This window comes from Chanos chanos, chromosome 10, assembly GCF_902362185.1.
Source record: "Chanos chanos chromosome 10, fChaCha1.1, whole genome shotgun sequence".
Lineage (NCBI taxonomy): Eukaryota > Metazoa > Chordata > Actinopteri > Gonorynchiformes > Chanidae > Chanos > Chanos chanos.
This window is the reverse complement of record NC_044504.1, coordinates 20,540,841-20,554,389: the sequence shown is the minus strand read 5'-3', so window position 1 is coordinate 20,554,389 and position 13,549 is coordinate 20,540,841. Positions and strand designations below refer to the sequence as shown.

The 13,549-nt window shown below is 40.4% G+C and overlaps 3 protein-coding genes and 3 non-coding genes across 6 annotated transcripts; all 6 read right to left on the bottom strand.

The window, feature by feature from the left end:
* Positions 1-219: 219 nt before the first annotated feature.
* rpl13a (ribosomal protein L13a) lies at positions 220-3,334 on the bottom strand. The gene is made up of 8 exons (XM_030787466.1): positions 3,302-3,334; positions 3,044-3,163; positions 2,217-2,289; positions 1,818-1,883; positions 1,518-1,619; positions 1,191-1,276; positions 945-1,004; positions 220-470 (listed from the first exon to the last, which is right to left on the bottom strand). The coding sequence occupies exons 1-8, from the start codon at positions 3,332-3,334 to the stop codon at positions 261-263; spliced, it is 750 nt and encodes a 249-aa protein (XP_030643326.1). The 3' UTR covers positions 220-260.
* Positions 1,378-1,451, bottom strand: LOC115823600 (small nucleolar RNA SNORD50). The gene has a single exon (XR_004025632.1). It is a non-coding gene; the product is annotated as a small nucleolar RNA SNORD50 (small nucleolar RNA).
* LOC115823599 (small nucleolar RNA Z195/SNORD33/SNORD32 family) lies at positions 1,951-2,030 on the bottom strand. Its single transcript, XR_004025631.1, has one exon. It is a non-coding gene; the product is annotated as a small nucleolar RNA Z195/SNORD33/SNORD32 family (small nucleolar RNA).
* Positions 2,360-2,437, bottom strand: LOC115823611 (small nucleolar RNA Z195/SNORD33/SNORD32 family). The gene has a single exon (XR_004025642.1). It is a non-coding gene; the product is annotated as a small nucleolar RNA Z195/SNORD33/SNORD32 family (small nucleolar RNA).
* A 488-nt stretch (positions 3,335-3,822) lies between the features above and the next one.
* atp5if1b (ATP synthase inhibitory factor subunit 1b) lies at positions 3,823-5,485 on the bottom strand. The gene is made up of 3 exons (XM_030786242.1): positions 5,274-5,485; positions 4,481-4,593; positions 3,823-4,098 (listed from the first exon to the last, which is right to left on the bottom strand). Exons 1-3 carry the CDS (start codon positions 5,340-5,342, stop codon positions 3,957-3,959), a joined length of 324 nt encoding a protein of 107 aa, XP_030642102.1. The 5' UTR covers positions 5,343-5,485; the 3' UTR covers positions 3,823-3,956.
* A 2,261-nt stretch (positions 5,486-7,746) lies between these two features.
* zmpste24 (zinc metallopeptidase, STE24 homolog) lies at positions 7,747-12,487 on the bottom strand. Its single transcript, XM_030786879.1, has 10 exons — positions 12,154-12,487; positions 11,570-11,716; positions 11,332-11,418; positions 10,999-11,115; positions 10,684-10,836; positions 10,382-10,523; positions 10,037-10,212; positions 9,756-9,863; positions 9,400-9,543; positions 7,747-9,274 (listed from the first exon to the last, which is right to left on the bottom strand). The coding sequence occupies exons 1-10, from the start codon at positions 12,259-12,261 to the stop codon at positions 9,050-9,052; spliced, it is 1,407 nt and encodes a 468-aa protein (XP_030642739.1). The 5' UTR covers positions 12,262-12,487; the 3' UTR covers positions 7,747-9,049.
* Positions 12,488-13,549: the final 1,062 nt, after the last annotated feature.

Sequence of the window (13,549 nt, the reverse complement as noted above, 5' to 3'; positions counted from 1 at the left end):
TCCATTTTATCTCAAGCATTTTTTTTTTTGCATAGGTCTGACCTGTGCCTCAGTAAGACAGACTCCTGATTTTTTTGAACAGATGACACCAAATCGATTCACCGCCAAAAATGACTTAACTGTCATTACAGCAATGTGGCATTTAACTGAGAGTCCCAATATGAGCAAGAGGACAACCTCGCGTGAAAAATCCAAAACATTCCAAAAACAGGAGACCACTCATTTCTATAAACATTTATTTTTATCAATATGGGGGTCGCTCACACGAGAACACCATACTGTTTCAGAACATCAGTGTATTTAGCAATTTTGCTTTCGACGTTCTTCTCAGCCTGTTTGGCTAGCTTGATCTCAACCTTTTTCTTGTTGTATCGGATTCTGGCCTTCTCCTTCCTCTTCTCTTCCAGGGTAGAAGTGATGGCCTGGTACTTCCAGCCTACCTCATGTGCCAGACGGCCCAGGAGGGCAAACTGGAGAGGAACAAGAGAAAGATGGCAAAAGCCTGTCAGTGACATTTTCGTGCATTTGTTAAGGCATGGACAAACTGAACTGATCCATATATTTCAGGCCATTCAATATCAAACGTGTAAACACACATGTAGTGTTGCATTCCTAACACACGCACACACACCATAAACATCCAGTGCTTTAAAGAGAAAAGCTTTACTAAAGCTGAATGTGCCCCTGTGATGTGTGGATGAAAGATGGGAGAAATTTTTATTATCTGTGTGTGTGTATGTTTGTCTGCATGTTCGTGTTTGTCTCTGGGAGTGTGTTTATCTGTGCGTCCATGCCTGTCTGCCTTGTCAGTGGGTCCAGAGAGCAATTTTTGCACACCTAACACACGCCCAAATGAGGGGGGGGGGAGACACACGACCCAGTTTGTCCACCCATCAACAAAAAAGTACGTTTTTAAAGGTAGAGAATGACTGCGAAAGACATACCTTGCGAGTGGGCTTAAGACGCACAATTTTCAGGGCAGCTGGTACAACCATGCGCTTCCTCTGTAAAGAAACAAAATCAACGCGGTAAGATAATACAAAAACACAACCGGACATTAATGCATGATACAAAGTCATCTCAGATTGTTGAGTCATTTCAGTGTAAATTCAAATAAGATGGGTAATAGGTATGACATCACAGATGGCACCAAGGAAAAAAGAGCACACTGTGCACCTGAGCACACTCACTTTGTCATAGGGAGGAGGAATGCCGTCAAACACCTTCAGCCTCTCCAGTGCAGCCTGTCCTCTCTTGGTTTTGTGAGGAAGCATTCCTGCAAAGTCCCAGCAAGGCAAACATTAAATTACAAAAGAGGAAAAAAAGCCAGAGAACCAGTACACAGAAAAATGCATTGACCTTCAAGGCTGGAAATGAAACTCAGCAGTCAGATCCATAAAGAGTATTCATCAAACCAGGTTCAGCTTCGGGATAAGTGCTCATCATCGTTCACTGAACAGCCCTGCGTCAGCTACAACATTCAATGGTGATCCACACAGGCTGTTAAACATGCTCACCTCTGACTGTCCTCCAGAAGATGCGGCTGGGGGCTCTGAAGTGGTAGGGCCCGCGGGAGGGGTTGGTGTTCATCCTCTTGCGTAGGAAAGCCAAGTACTTCACTAGAAAAATAGGAATCACACTGTCTCTTTTATCTTCTTGACCCAATTACTTTCGAAAGCAACCACTTTTGAAATATGTATTCCAAAGATCCAAAACGAATACAAACAAGGAAAAGTGTCACTCTTCAAGAGCCTTGAACAGAAAAGTGTTCAAAACCAGTGGCAACCAATCCCTTTTAAATGAAATTCACAACTTACATTTGTTGCGGTAGAAGTTTCCAGAGATGTTGATGCCTTCACATCTCACAACCACCACTTTGTGACCTGGATTAAAAAAAAAAACATGTTGACAAAAAGCCCTGTATAATCAACTAACCGTTTTTCAAGGCTTACTGTCTCAGATGGTAGTGCATGTGAGTTTTCTCATGGTCGTGAAACTCATTTAATGTAGGTTAAGACATCATAGACAGTTCAATCAAAGCAGCAACTGACAACACAGGTGGAAAAGCTTACTCCATCCCTTTCTAACTGACTCACTTATGTATTTTTAAAATGTTAGCCCTGTGGCACACTGTTCACATGTAATTCTACAGTTTAACTTAAGTTCATGAAAAAGAAGTTCAATAAGCACTTATATCTATAACATTAGATACTTACCAAGCAAAATCTGCTTCGCCACGATGGCAGCAAGCCTACCGAGGAGATGGCCTCTGCCATCAATTAGCAGAACCTGAAAGAACAATGTATTCATCAGTCTAGTAAGGAAAAATTTCCATTATTTCTGCCGCAGTTAACGTCTTTTTGTCTCAGATGGTAGTGCATGTGAGGTATTCTCATGGTCGTTAAACTCGAACCAATGGTAAATCATCACTGACAAGAAGCATATTTGACACCACAGCGTGTTGATATCCAACAATGACAATCATGCTTGACCCGTTCATTCAAGCCACGGGTAACAGACATTCAAACGTTACAATAAAAAAAAAAAGTCTTCTACACCCACTTTATGTTTCACATTTTTAATCTGAGAGCTTAGGTGCTGTACAAGTCAAGTTTGGAAAAGCACATATCTGGACTTCAACAAGCTGGATAGCATCTGTTGCTAACGGCCTTCTCGCCCGCTAGATTCTTTCCTATTCAGAAAGTGTCTCGCAAACACCAACATATAACACTTAGTGTTAAATTGGATAATACTTCTCACTGATTACTGTTCACCACGCAAATGTACGCACGTTCCTTTCATTCTGGTGTGCTACTGTAAAAAAGGTCAAGAGAAGCTAAGACAGCATATTTTGTTGAGGAACGGAGGTTAGTGTGCACGTGTGATGAGGTGGATTAAATCATCTGTACAGCACCCTTAAAGAGCATATGCCGCTCAACAGCTACAGTCCCTACGAATAAGTAATCAATCCTATACAGACATACATCGCATTTCAAAGAACAAATGTACATTTTTTAACATTCTTCACCGCACCGTAACACACCTTATTGAACCGGTCCGCCATGATGAGGGAAAAGAAAGATGCACGGGTTTGTCCACGGTAAAAGACAGGGGCAGGGGAGGAGTCATGATTAAGTAGGAAATGACGATATTGATATGGATTCTTCGCGTACGTTTTAGATGTTGTTCCCGAAGAGCGTTACATATATATGTGTGTAGTGCCCCCTGTCTATCCAAAGTGTGTGCTGTATCAGGAAGCTTGGCCTTGACATATTGATCACATTACAAATGCGGAAAGTACAGTGTTCTCATTCTGAATTTGAAGTAACGACATAGGAAATCAGTCTCCTGTTGTGTAACGAATATTTAACTAAAGGAAATATCCTCCTGAGCTCTAATTCTTATAAGTGAAATATTTGTGTCAGTAGTGGACAAAACCACTTGGAACTAGTGGCGTTCTCTGGGCTTTTACTGTAAGCCTGTTTAAAATGGTTATTGTTCATAAAACAGATAAGCAGTGAAAATATTCTATATTATAGCAATTGTTAGTCTTAAAACATCTCCCTTCACATAGTCTCTCACATTCACTCATTTCTTCACATTCACCAAGAGACAGTGTAGAATTATTGAACTTTGTTTGCAGATAAATTTGAATGCTTCAGAATGTGTCAAGAGTTTCCCTGATGGAGGATAATATTCAAAATTTTAAGGCTTATTTCATATCTCCTGCTCACTTAACAGAACAGGCTCTGTGCCTCACTAATCTGGTGCCACAATTCTGAATAAACTATTTCTTAAACAATCACAAATGTGAGCCAGCACGTTTTAAGAAGTCAGTTTTATTCATCTTTAAACCATCATATGCAATTATTCACTCATACAAATGGCCATCCAAGCAAGGCAGCATAACCAAGGCATGTGCATTTGGCACCGCAAGGATCTGTGAAAAAACAGGTTCAGTCATCTTGTTTCAACTCTCTGATTTTGCCTTTGTGGCGATCAATTTCCTTCTGCAACCGCTCAATTTCTTTCTTGTGGTGATCAATCTCTTCTTGGTGATAATGCTTTAGGGCAGCAAGCTGCTCCTGTTCTTTTCTCCTAATGGGATGAGCAGATGGAGAGAAAATGCTAAAATGTTACATGGAGTCTTTCCCAGGATCTGAAAACACTGCTGAAAGTACATATGGTGATAAATATGATAACTTATGGATTTAATCTTTGTTGTTAGGGAAGCTGAAACATGAGCAAGAATCTGAATACACACACATAGCCTTTCTCCTAGTGCTTTGTAATATTTATATGTCAACTTAATATACTTTATATGAAAAAAAGAAATATTTCAGAAGCTACACTTTACCCAAATTAAAGCTAGGCAGTGCAATCTAACCAGGGCATCAACCTAATTAACTTTCTCAGGTCCACAAAAACTAAGACCTTAAGGGGAGCTTTCAGATAATTCGAATCATGTCACCACACTCACTTAAAGTACATCTCTTCTTCAGCCGCCTGTTTCTTGCCAAATGCTCCACCTGCCTCTCTCACCGCCCCTCCACCTCCCCCACCCTTTCCAGCACCTTTACCCAGCTCCCCAAGCTGTGGAAAACAGATATATACAACAGAGGTTAAAATTACACAAAAGGTTTAAAATCTGTACAGTGTATTGTAATAATGTAATAACGGTATGACCTGAAATGGTATAAATCTATTTAAAATGATAAACAAAAGAAAGGCAATGTGGTAATAACATTAACAATGACTTTGCTGAGGTCACACTTCGGAGACTAGGAAGAGGCCTCTTGTTTTCAAAACAGCTCACTGATACGGGCGAAATGAGTGTGAGAATGGGCAGTTTATGATTATGAGTATTCCCTATTAGATACCTCAGCTTGTTGAGGTCTTATATAGAATAACCGTCAAAATACCGTATTTGAGCCACCAAACTTCGGTAAACATGTTGTCATGGCTTTTAACAACACTGCGCTAAAATACTAGTGGTCTGTAAAACTCTCAGGCCAAATCAGATTCTCAGTTTACTGTGACCTCAATGCTCGTCTAATATATTAATACCGTTTCAAATAGTCTATTGCTTTAAAATAAACAAAGGTAAATTAAATGTCAATCTCTTTTAAATGCTACCTACAACTGACGTAAAAGCAATTCTAAATAATAATAATACAAATCTTAAGGCACAAATGACTAACGCCGACAAAGACTTGTATGCATTTATAAATAACTTTTTCTAGTGTGAAATTATTGTAATAGATACAGCTTACCTGATCGGATGACATTCTACACTGTGTTACAATGAAATTCCTGGCAGTGGATTTTAGAAACCTAGCCATTTTCAGTACAGAAAAAGACAGACGCGTAGTCTGCCCACTATGCCCTTGTCCACAAAAATAAACACGAAATGGGAGCCACCATTATGTTATCGGGGGGTGAACCATGAGCTGTTCGAATCCAAATATCCCAGCTGCACCATTTATATACCACGAACGGCCACGATAATTTTATATCATTTATCCATGACTATTTCTTTCGACACCGACGTCTAGTAAGGTTTAAACATTTAATTATACGTGATGGTTTAATCGTGTGGTGACTATATGCTGAAGCGGTGTCTAGAGCGTTATCTGTCTGCAGAGCCGCAGTTTTACAGTAGCAGGTTCAGGCCAGTGGCATTCAGTTTATGCGCTGACACTTTTTTTTTTTTTTAACCTTAGCGACTCTTAGGCTAATCAACATTTCAATCGTTTTGGGTGGGTTTCCGATAAATTTGTGATATAAAAATGAAATAGAATAACGCTACTGTCAAACTCTTCCGAATCTTTTATGGGTTTCCTCCGAAAACTAAAAGCCTGGTATGTGGTTGGTAGGCTATGTATTTGCCTGAATCATTCTGAACTGTTGTGCGTTAGACTAACGTTATATTTTAGGCTGTAGACTAAAACGAATATCGTTTTTGAACGCATATAGACGCTCACAAGGTAAGTATTACACAAACTATAGCTTACGTGGCCTGGGTAAGCTAATGGGTTATGTAGACACCCCAAAATCGAACATGAATAGGCCTAAAAACTTAATACCATAATTAGCTGAAATAATTATCAGGATAAAATAATGCTCAATTGTCCTTGAATTTAACCTCGAAGTTGATAGTTGAGAGTATCCTTGAATTTAACCTCAAACTTTGTGTACACTTACACTACATGTGCAGGAATAAAACTTTACTTCAAACAGGCTTAAACTGAGCATAATATTATTTTATTGGAACCACCAAAACAATTACATAGGCAAAAATACAACTTCACTGACATTTACCTACCGGGCATTTACATACCGCGTTTGTATGTTTACGGTCAACGTGCTTTCTAATGTTACGTTTGTTCATAAGAAGACTGCACATAGGACACTTTTCCCGGACAACAGGTCTCACACGGATTTTTCTTGGGAGGGCATGAATTCCTAGGTTAACTGGCTCTGCACTGGCAGAACATGGCTCTGACAGTGGTGCTGTGGTTGATTGTTTAGCCTTGCACACAATTAAATGTTTCTCAAAGTCTTCCTTACGCAGCAGCATTGACTGGCAGTATATGCAGTGATAATGGAGTTGTGCCCTGCACCCTAAGCCACATCGGTGAATAGCGTATCCTGAAAAATGAGAAAACAAACTCAATGAAGTGTGGGTCCATGAAAATAGTTTGTAGGTCTGTTAAAGACGTAACAATGAGGATGACAGTCCTCTGACACTGCAGTACATCCCAGTAAGTTTTGTTACTTGCTACCAAACTATGCACCACATGCACAGTGGAAGAAAATTCTAAACGAAAGAGAAAGATCAAAGAAAATAGCCATTGTTAACATAAATGCTGTGGTTCTCCCCACTCCTGTACAAAGACAAGGCTATTTGGACTATGCACACACGCAACAGGCCAACTACAACTTTTACAATTTCCTGTCACGAATGTGTAAAAGTACAAATATGGTATGTAGCTGACTGGGCATTCAATTTAGTGTTAAAAGGTTACCGCATAAAGTTATAGTTAGCTCGCTGGATAGATGAATCTTTCCAAAGTTCTAGCAGAGCCAATATACTGGATCTAGCTACGTTCGCTAACGTCGGCTTACCTTCATGTTTGACTGCCCGGTTAAAATGTAATTTAAGGTGACGCCTAAGGTGACTGGCTGCTGTTGGCTTATAATATTCTGTTGAACAAAATGGGCAGTGAAATTTGTCGCAGCATGTGCGACATCGCTCATATACTGGCAATGATATCCCTTCCTGAATGGTAATATGCATGGCGACGCGCAGCCTATAACCAGCACAAATGGTCGCTGTTTACATGGCACAATCGCGCGAATTAGCAGGTTCACACGATGTCCTACCGCGCATGCGTCCAATGCCACTGGCCTGTAACTGCTGTTGTGAAATTGCTGCTGCTCTGAAAGTGCGGCTCTGCTGCTGTGCAATCAGACCCTTATGCGGTAACGCGACCAGTTTGCAAAACTGTCATGCGCACAGACACATCGGTGATGGTAGTTTATTCAATGCTGCAACTTGTGTATTCGCCGTTAATCTACGTCTACATGCGTAACACTGCTTCACAATTGCACAGTCTGAGCACAAATATATTTTAGTGATCACGAAAACTTACTTTTCATAGCTTCGTTTTCGTTTCTAAATGTGCCCCGACGTTCTTCTGCGATCACGTTTTACAATGGAGAAATGGCACGTACAGACAAAACATGATGTGAAAGCTTTATTCACAATGATGCAAGAAAAGTACATTTCAATGTCACTTCAAACACTGCAAACCACATACTGCACAGGGTAATTTCCGATGGGGAACCATTGCTGCAAAAGCCTAAGCGCTGCAACATCCACTCTCACAGACTGGTATGTACAACCGCACACTGACAAGCTGAATCAAGCCACAACCAGTGCTTGAGTTGCAGACCGCGGGTCAACGACAGCTACTCTCAGACTTACTTAGAACACTCACATTCCTCCAAATGAACTCTTGTGTACAAACACAGGCACTGAGCATGAAAAAGAAACGAAACAATGACAAATCTTTCTCAGAGAATTCCTAACCATTCTTTAAATATTTCAAACACGTTCTCAGACACATTTTCCATTATGCTTGTTCTTAAATCATGAAAAATTATATATTTACAAATATGATCTGACCCTTTTGTTAACAGTATACAAAACAAAGAACAAATTACTGTGGAACAAGTATGTGAAAATTAATTGCAATTCTTTCCGAATTGCTTTAATTGGCCCTGTCATTACATTTAAGCTAACATCATTGATCACTGCCCTTCTGGTGTGAAAGACCAATTAAGTGGTATTTATCCTCAACAAAATAGGAGACTTAGAGATCCAAAGGTCCTAGGTCATAGGGCACTTTACAAGCCCTTTTTTCATTCTACCAAACACAAAAATATTCTAATTCTGCTCAGTGTACTAAGTAGATATTCAAAGTACACTGGTCAGTCTGAAGGTTCATTTACGCTATTTATTATTTTCTATTATTGGTTGGTGCACAAAGCCCACTTTTTAAGTGCACCATACACTGGTTACATGTAAGGACATTAAAACTGCAATGCAGTTTTGGAAAATTGATAAATAAAATTGGGAATGCACTGACTGACAGGAGATGAGGGTCATTTTTCATAAACAAAAGACTAAATTAAACCTCACTGATTCACAAAGAATTCTTGAAAAAGGCAACCTATGTTGTCAGAAATGTTTGTGAACCAACAAACACTACTATTATGTAAGTCAGCAGTGTGTTGGGATCAATTGTCTGCGGAATTCTGCTTTCACATTTGGCTTTGTGCAAGTCTGAATAAACTACAAAAATCACTGAGAAAAGATGGGAGCCACAAAAAGGAAAAGAGAGCCAGGGGTTGGGGGAGGGGGGTGTAGCATGAGGGAAAGAAAAGAGAGAAAGAGAGAGAAAGTTATTTTTCAGAGGGCCAGCAGAGGTCGGCGGAGACCTTTTGGGAGGGCCTGTATTCGTGGCCCTCCCTTTTCAGGCCGTCAGTCCTGCTTTGGGCCTCCTAAGGCTCTCAGTCGCTCGAGAAGGGGAGGGTGAGAGTAGTGCCACATGGAGAAGAGCCAGTCAGCCACAGGGAAACCCAGGTTGTCCTTGTTGAGTTTGATCAGAGCAGAGTAAAGCTCAGAAGCTCTTCCCATGCCACGAGCAAAAGCATCTGCTTGAAACTCAAATCTACGGCTCAGAACTGTCAGACAAAAGGACAGCAACTAAAAGGAAAAAAAAAGGACAAAACAGATAACTCAGTAAATTTAGAGCATAGAAGATAACAGGAATGGAAACAATGAGAGAGAACAAGAGAGAGAGAACAAGAGAAATACTCTTGTTGTGTTACCTCGTTGTATGGAGAGAAGATGAACTGAAAAATGATCATCAGACCAATCAGAGTGGGCTGGCTGTCATAGAAACCAAAAGCAAGGAAGAGCTCTTTCCGACCAATGAGGACCGCAAAGAGAAAAAAGCACAGGAAGGAGTTCATCTGTAGAGTCAGAGACAACATGAAACAAAGTTATAGTCATTCACATTTTCAAGCTCTTACAACTGGATGGAATTCTGGCTGTACCACAATCTGCATACCAACATGATAAACAGCTCAGTCAAAATGAACAACGTAGAAATCACACTGGAAAAGCAGGGCTGTGGTAATCCAAAATGAACACGCAGAGCAGTAAACCACCAAGGTAAACCCACCTGACTAATGACAATGTTCTTGACTGTGTGGCCCAACTTCCAATGTCCCAGCTCATGACCAAGAACTGCAAGAACCTCTGAGTTATTGCAACCTTGCTTCTTGTTCGTCTTGGTTGTCAAGAGAGAGGGCAGAAAAACGAGAAATGAAAAAAATAAGGAGAAACAACATCAGTGCATCACAGAGTGAAGCTGTAAACAGCTACCGTGACCACGAAAAAAGGACATCGCTTGATCCATAACGAACTAAAACACAGCATGCCGTGAATTTACATCTCTCAGACCTTTGGCTTGGCCTTGTTTTCACCCACTACATCATTCTCCTCTCCTTGTTCAGCTTCTGCGTCTCCAGTCTTGTTTAAGGGGGAGTAGTCCTCCAGAAGAGTATCAAAAAGGACAATGCGCTTATTTTTGAAGAAGCCGTAGAAGTAAGCATTACTGTGGGAAGATCTCTTGGAACCTGAGAGAAAAATGACGTTTAAACAGGAGTTACAGACTTTACAATGCAGAATAAATAGGATTATGCTCTGGAAGGCCTTTGGGCCACAGAACGTAGAAGAGTGTTGAATTGATTAATTATTCAATGACAAGCATGTCTGGAACATTTGACTCAACTTTGGTCACTGTACCTTCTACTACATAGACTTTAGTGAGGGGGAAATTGATGGACTTGGCCATGCTCTCGATCTCAGCCTTCAGCTCTCCTTCAGGCAGAGGAGTAAATTTATCAAACAAGGGAGCAATGTAGTCAGCATAGATAGTCACCAGCACCTATACAGCATCATGGAAAGAATGTGGGACATAAAGACAAAAAAGACAGGGGAAAGAAACTGTAAATTTTTACCATGGCAGCAAGTAATGCAAAATGTCAGCACTGAATGAGGGAGTGATGTGACAACTGTCAGCTGTCTGCTTGGGGCACGGAACTCACCAGAGAAACTGCTAGTGTGAAGAGCCAGGCATAGATGAAAAAATAGTCACCACCAATTTTAATGATGTAGAGGAGCAGAGAAGTAACCGGGAGTAGAATACACTGAGTCACTACAAACTTCTTCAGAGCATCCTTCATGAAGAACCCTAAGGTCTGAGAGAGAGAGAGAGAGAGAGAGAGAGAGAGAGAAAGAGAGAGAGAGAGAGTTTCAGGGGAGTAAGAAACAACACAGACAACAGTGGATTTGAGTGACACTGTGTGGATGAATGTAAGGCCTCTCTAAACATCCTCAGTCTATGTCCAGGTTATACATACCTGCTGGTTGAAGCCATGCTTCTCCTCGATAACAAAGGTGCTGTAAAGGCTCCAGGGAAGCCCAGTGAGAGCACTGAACAAAGTCGCCAGCATCAAAAAGATCAAAGACTGAGATATCTAAAAAGAAAGGATTACAAAATAAATACATTCATATGCAACAAAAACATAAACAATTCAGATAAGAAGGCACACACATGTACCTGTGCTAAAGCTTATTTGACACAAATATACTTTTTAAATTGGTAATATTGTTTAAAATTAACATGCTACGCCTTGTGTCAGACATGCTGAGATATAAGTGGTTGCATGAGGCATTTTGGTGCTAAAACCCACCTCATATTCAGGCCCCAGACCAAAACGTGCTGTGATGGCCCCTGAGACCCTCCAGAGGAATGGAATTCCTCCAAGGACAAGGATAAGCTTAAAAAACAACCAAAAGAGAAAACAGAGATGTATTTAAATTCAGTGTGCAAGAGTAGCTAGATATACGATACTGTGAGTATCACCTTACAAATGCTGCTGTACAAAACACAGATCATCTGACTTTCAGTCTGCATTAACAGATACTCACCGTTCCCTCCGTTTCTGAATACAGTCCCGACCAGAAACTGAAATTGCTCTTGTCCAGTTGATAGAGGCGTGATTTTTCAAAAGTCTCTGTGTCCATTATCTTTCCCAGTTCCATAGGAACATGTTTGGTAGATCTGTATATTTTCCGCTGCAAGAAAGATGGAGTAAACTGACTACCATTTATTTAATAGTTTATTACTGTTTTAAATTGATATGCTGATTACCTAGTAATCATAAAATTACTACAGTCATCACGCATATTGAAACACAAAATAATGAACAAAAAGCAATCATAAAGCAAAATGAACTGTAAACAGTATATATCCATATGGACAATGAGGAGTCTTGAGATCAATGTAAATAAAAACAGAACTGAAATATTCCCACCCAAAAAGTGAAACTATCATGTGCATATAATGGATGATGAAAAATGAAAGGTAATGACCACAAGTGATACAGCATGCAATACAGCATGTAGCAATGTTGTTATGTAGTTACATGTAGCGACATCGGGAGACATGTGCTAAGATAACTGTTACTGAAATTGTTTAACTTATTAAATGCTCGGTGACTGGATATGATTACCTGTCTGAAGGCAAGATATGCCTCCCAGAGATAAACAGTCCATGAGAACGCCAGGACAGCATAAAATATCTTATCTTCCACGGGTAACTCATATATTGCTTGCAACATTTTTTCGACTGAGTTTTGTAGCAGGCTAGCTAATGTCGGCAGCTAGCTCGCTAATTGGCGACTCTTCAACCACGCCGACAGTCCTGTTCGCTATTTTCCTATATACAGAAAGCTGGCGTTGTGAATTCTGTGTTTATTTCATATAAGTATTAGCTATAAAGCGCACTGGACAAAGTAAAGAGATATCGTGCTATACTGACAATGACAGCTCATGTTCTTTGACTTCCCGTCTCCATTCATGTGAAATTGCGTATGTTACCAGAAAATATGCTCTGAGCAACTAACATATACAAGTCTAGTTCCCAACAGAATGGTTCCCATTCTTTTAATATGGTGCCTGTGTGGCTTTTATACACGAGGACGGGAAACAATGTAGATTTTATTTTTAACTAATGCTGAAAATTTGCATTAGAAGCCTGTGTTCCAATATTATTCTTCCCTCGTAAACTGACACAGCTGAACTGCTGGTTCAGCTAGCTCAGACACACGTACACACTTAAAGAGAGAGAGAGAGAGAGAGAGAGAGAGAGAGAGAGAGAGAGAGAGAGAGAGAGAGAGAGAGAGAGAGAGAGACTTAACAGTCGGTGGGGCCAGAAAACATTTTATTGTTTTAAACTTAATAAAGGTTCAAGAACCTTTTATCATAACCATTCGGGGTAGATCACGGTTTCTCGTTCTCATTCTGAGGAGCTGTTGTCAAGTACTGAGTTGTGCTCCTGGACGCCTTCCTCTAAGAATTTCTTCATTGCATTTATTTTGAGTTCTAGACGTTTCACCTTTATCAAAATTGGGGTTTGACACTTTTTCCTCATCTTTCGCTTAGCCGAGCTTCGATCTGTACTTCGTGCTCCACAGAATTGTCCCAGTGTCCATTTACACACGCACTGTACATTTCACAAGAAAACATAGATTACAGATGTATTTCTCCAGGGCCAGTATGTGCGTTAGAAAATGTATCATGTCAAATACATCATCCCACTTGTTTTGCTTTTACATAGTGCCAAGCAGTAGCACTCACCTGTAGCGCAAGCTCCAAGCAGTCCCAGTACATAAAACACAAATAGAGAAGTGCAGTCAAAAACACAGTTGACAGACATAGCCAGCCATTAAAGATGGGATGCGGTAAACTGAAAAGGGTAACCTTTCCAACCCCTTTGTTTTCAGCGAGTTCTTTAATTAGCGCTGAACGCATTCGTAACCACTCTGAATTCTGTTCTTGTACCCATGACCAATCCATTTCAGTGCGTTTTCACGTAGGCCGTTTGGATCGTCAAAAGGTCATTTAGAT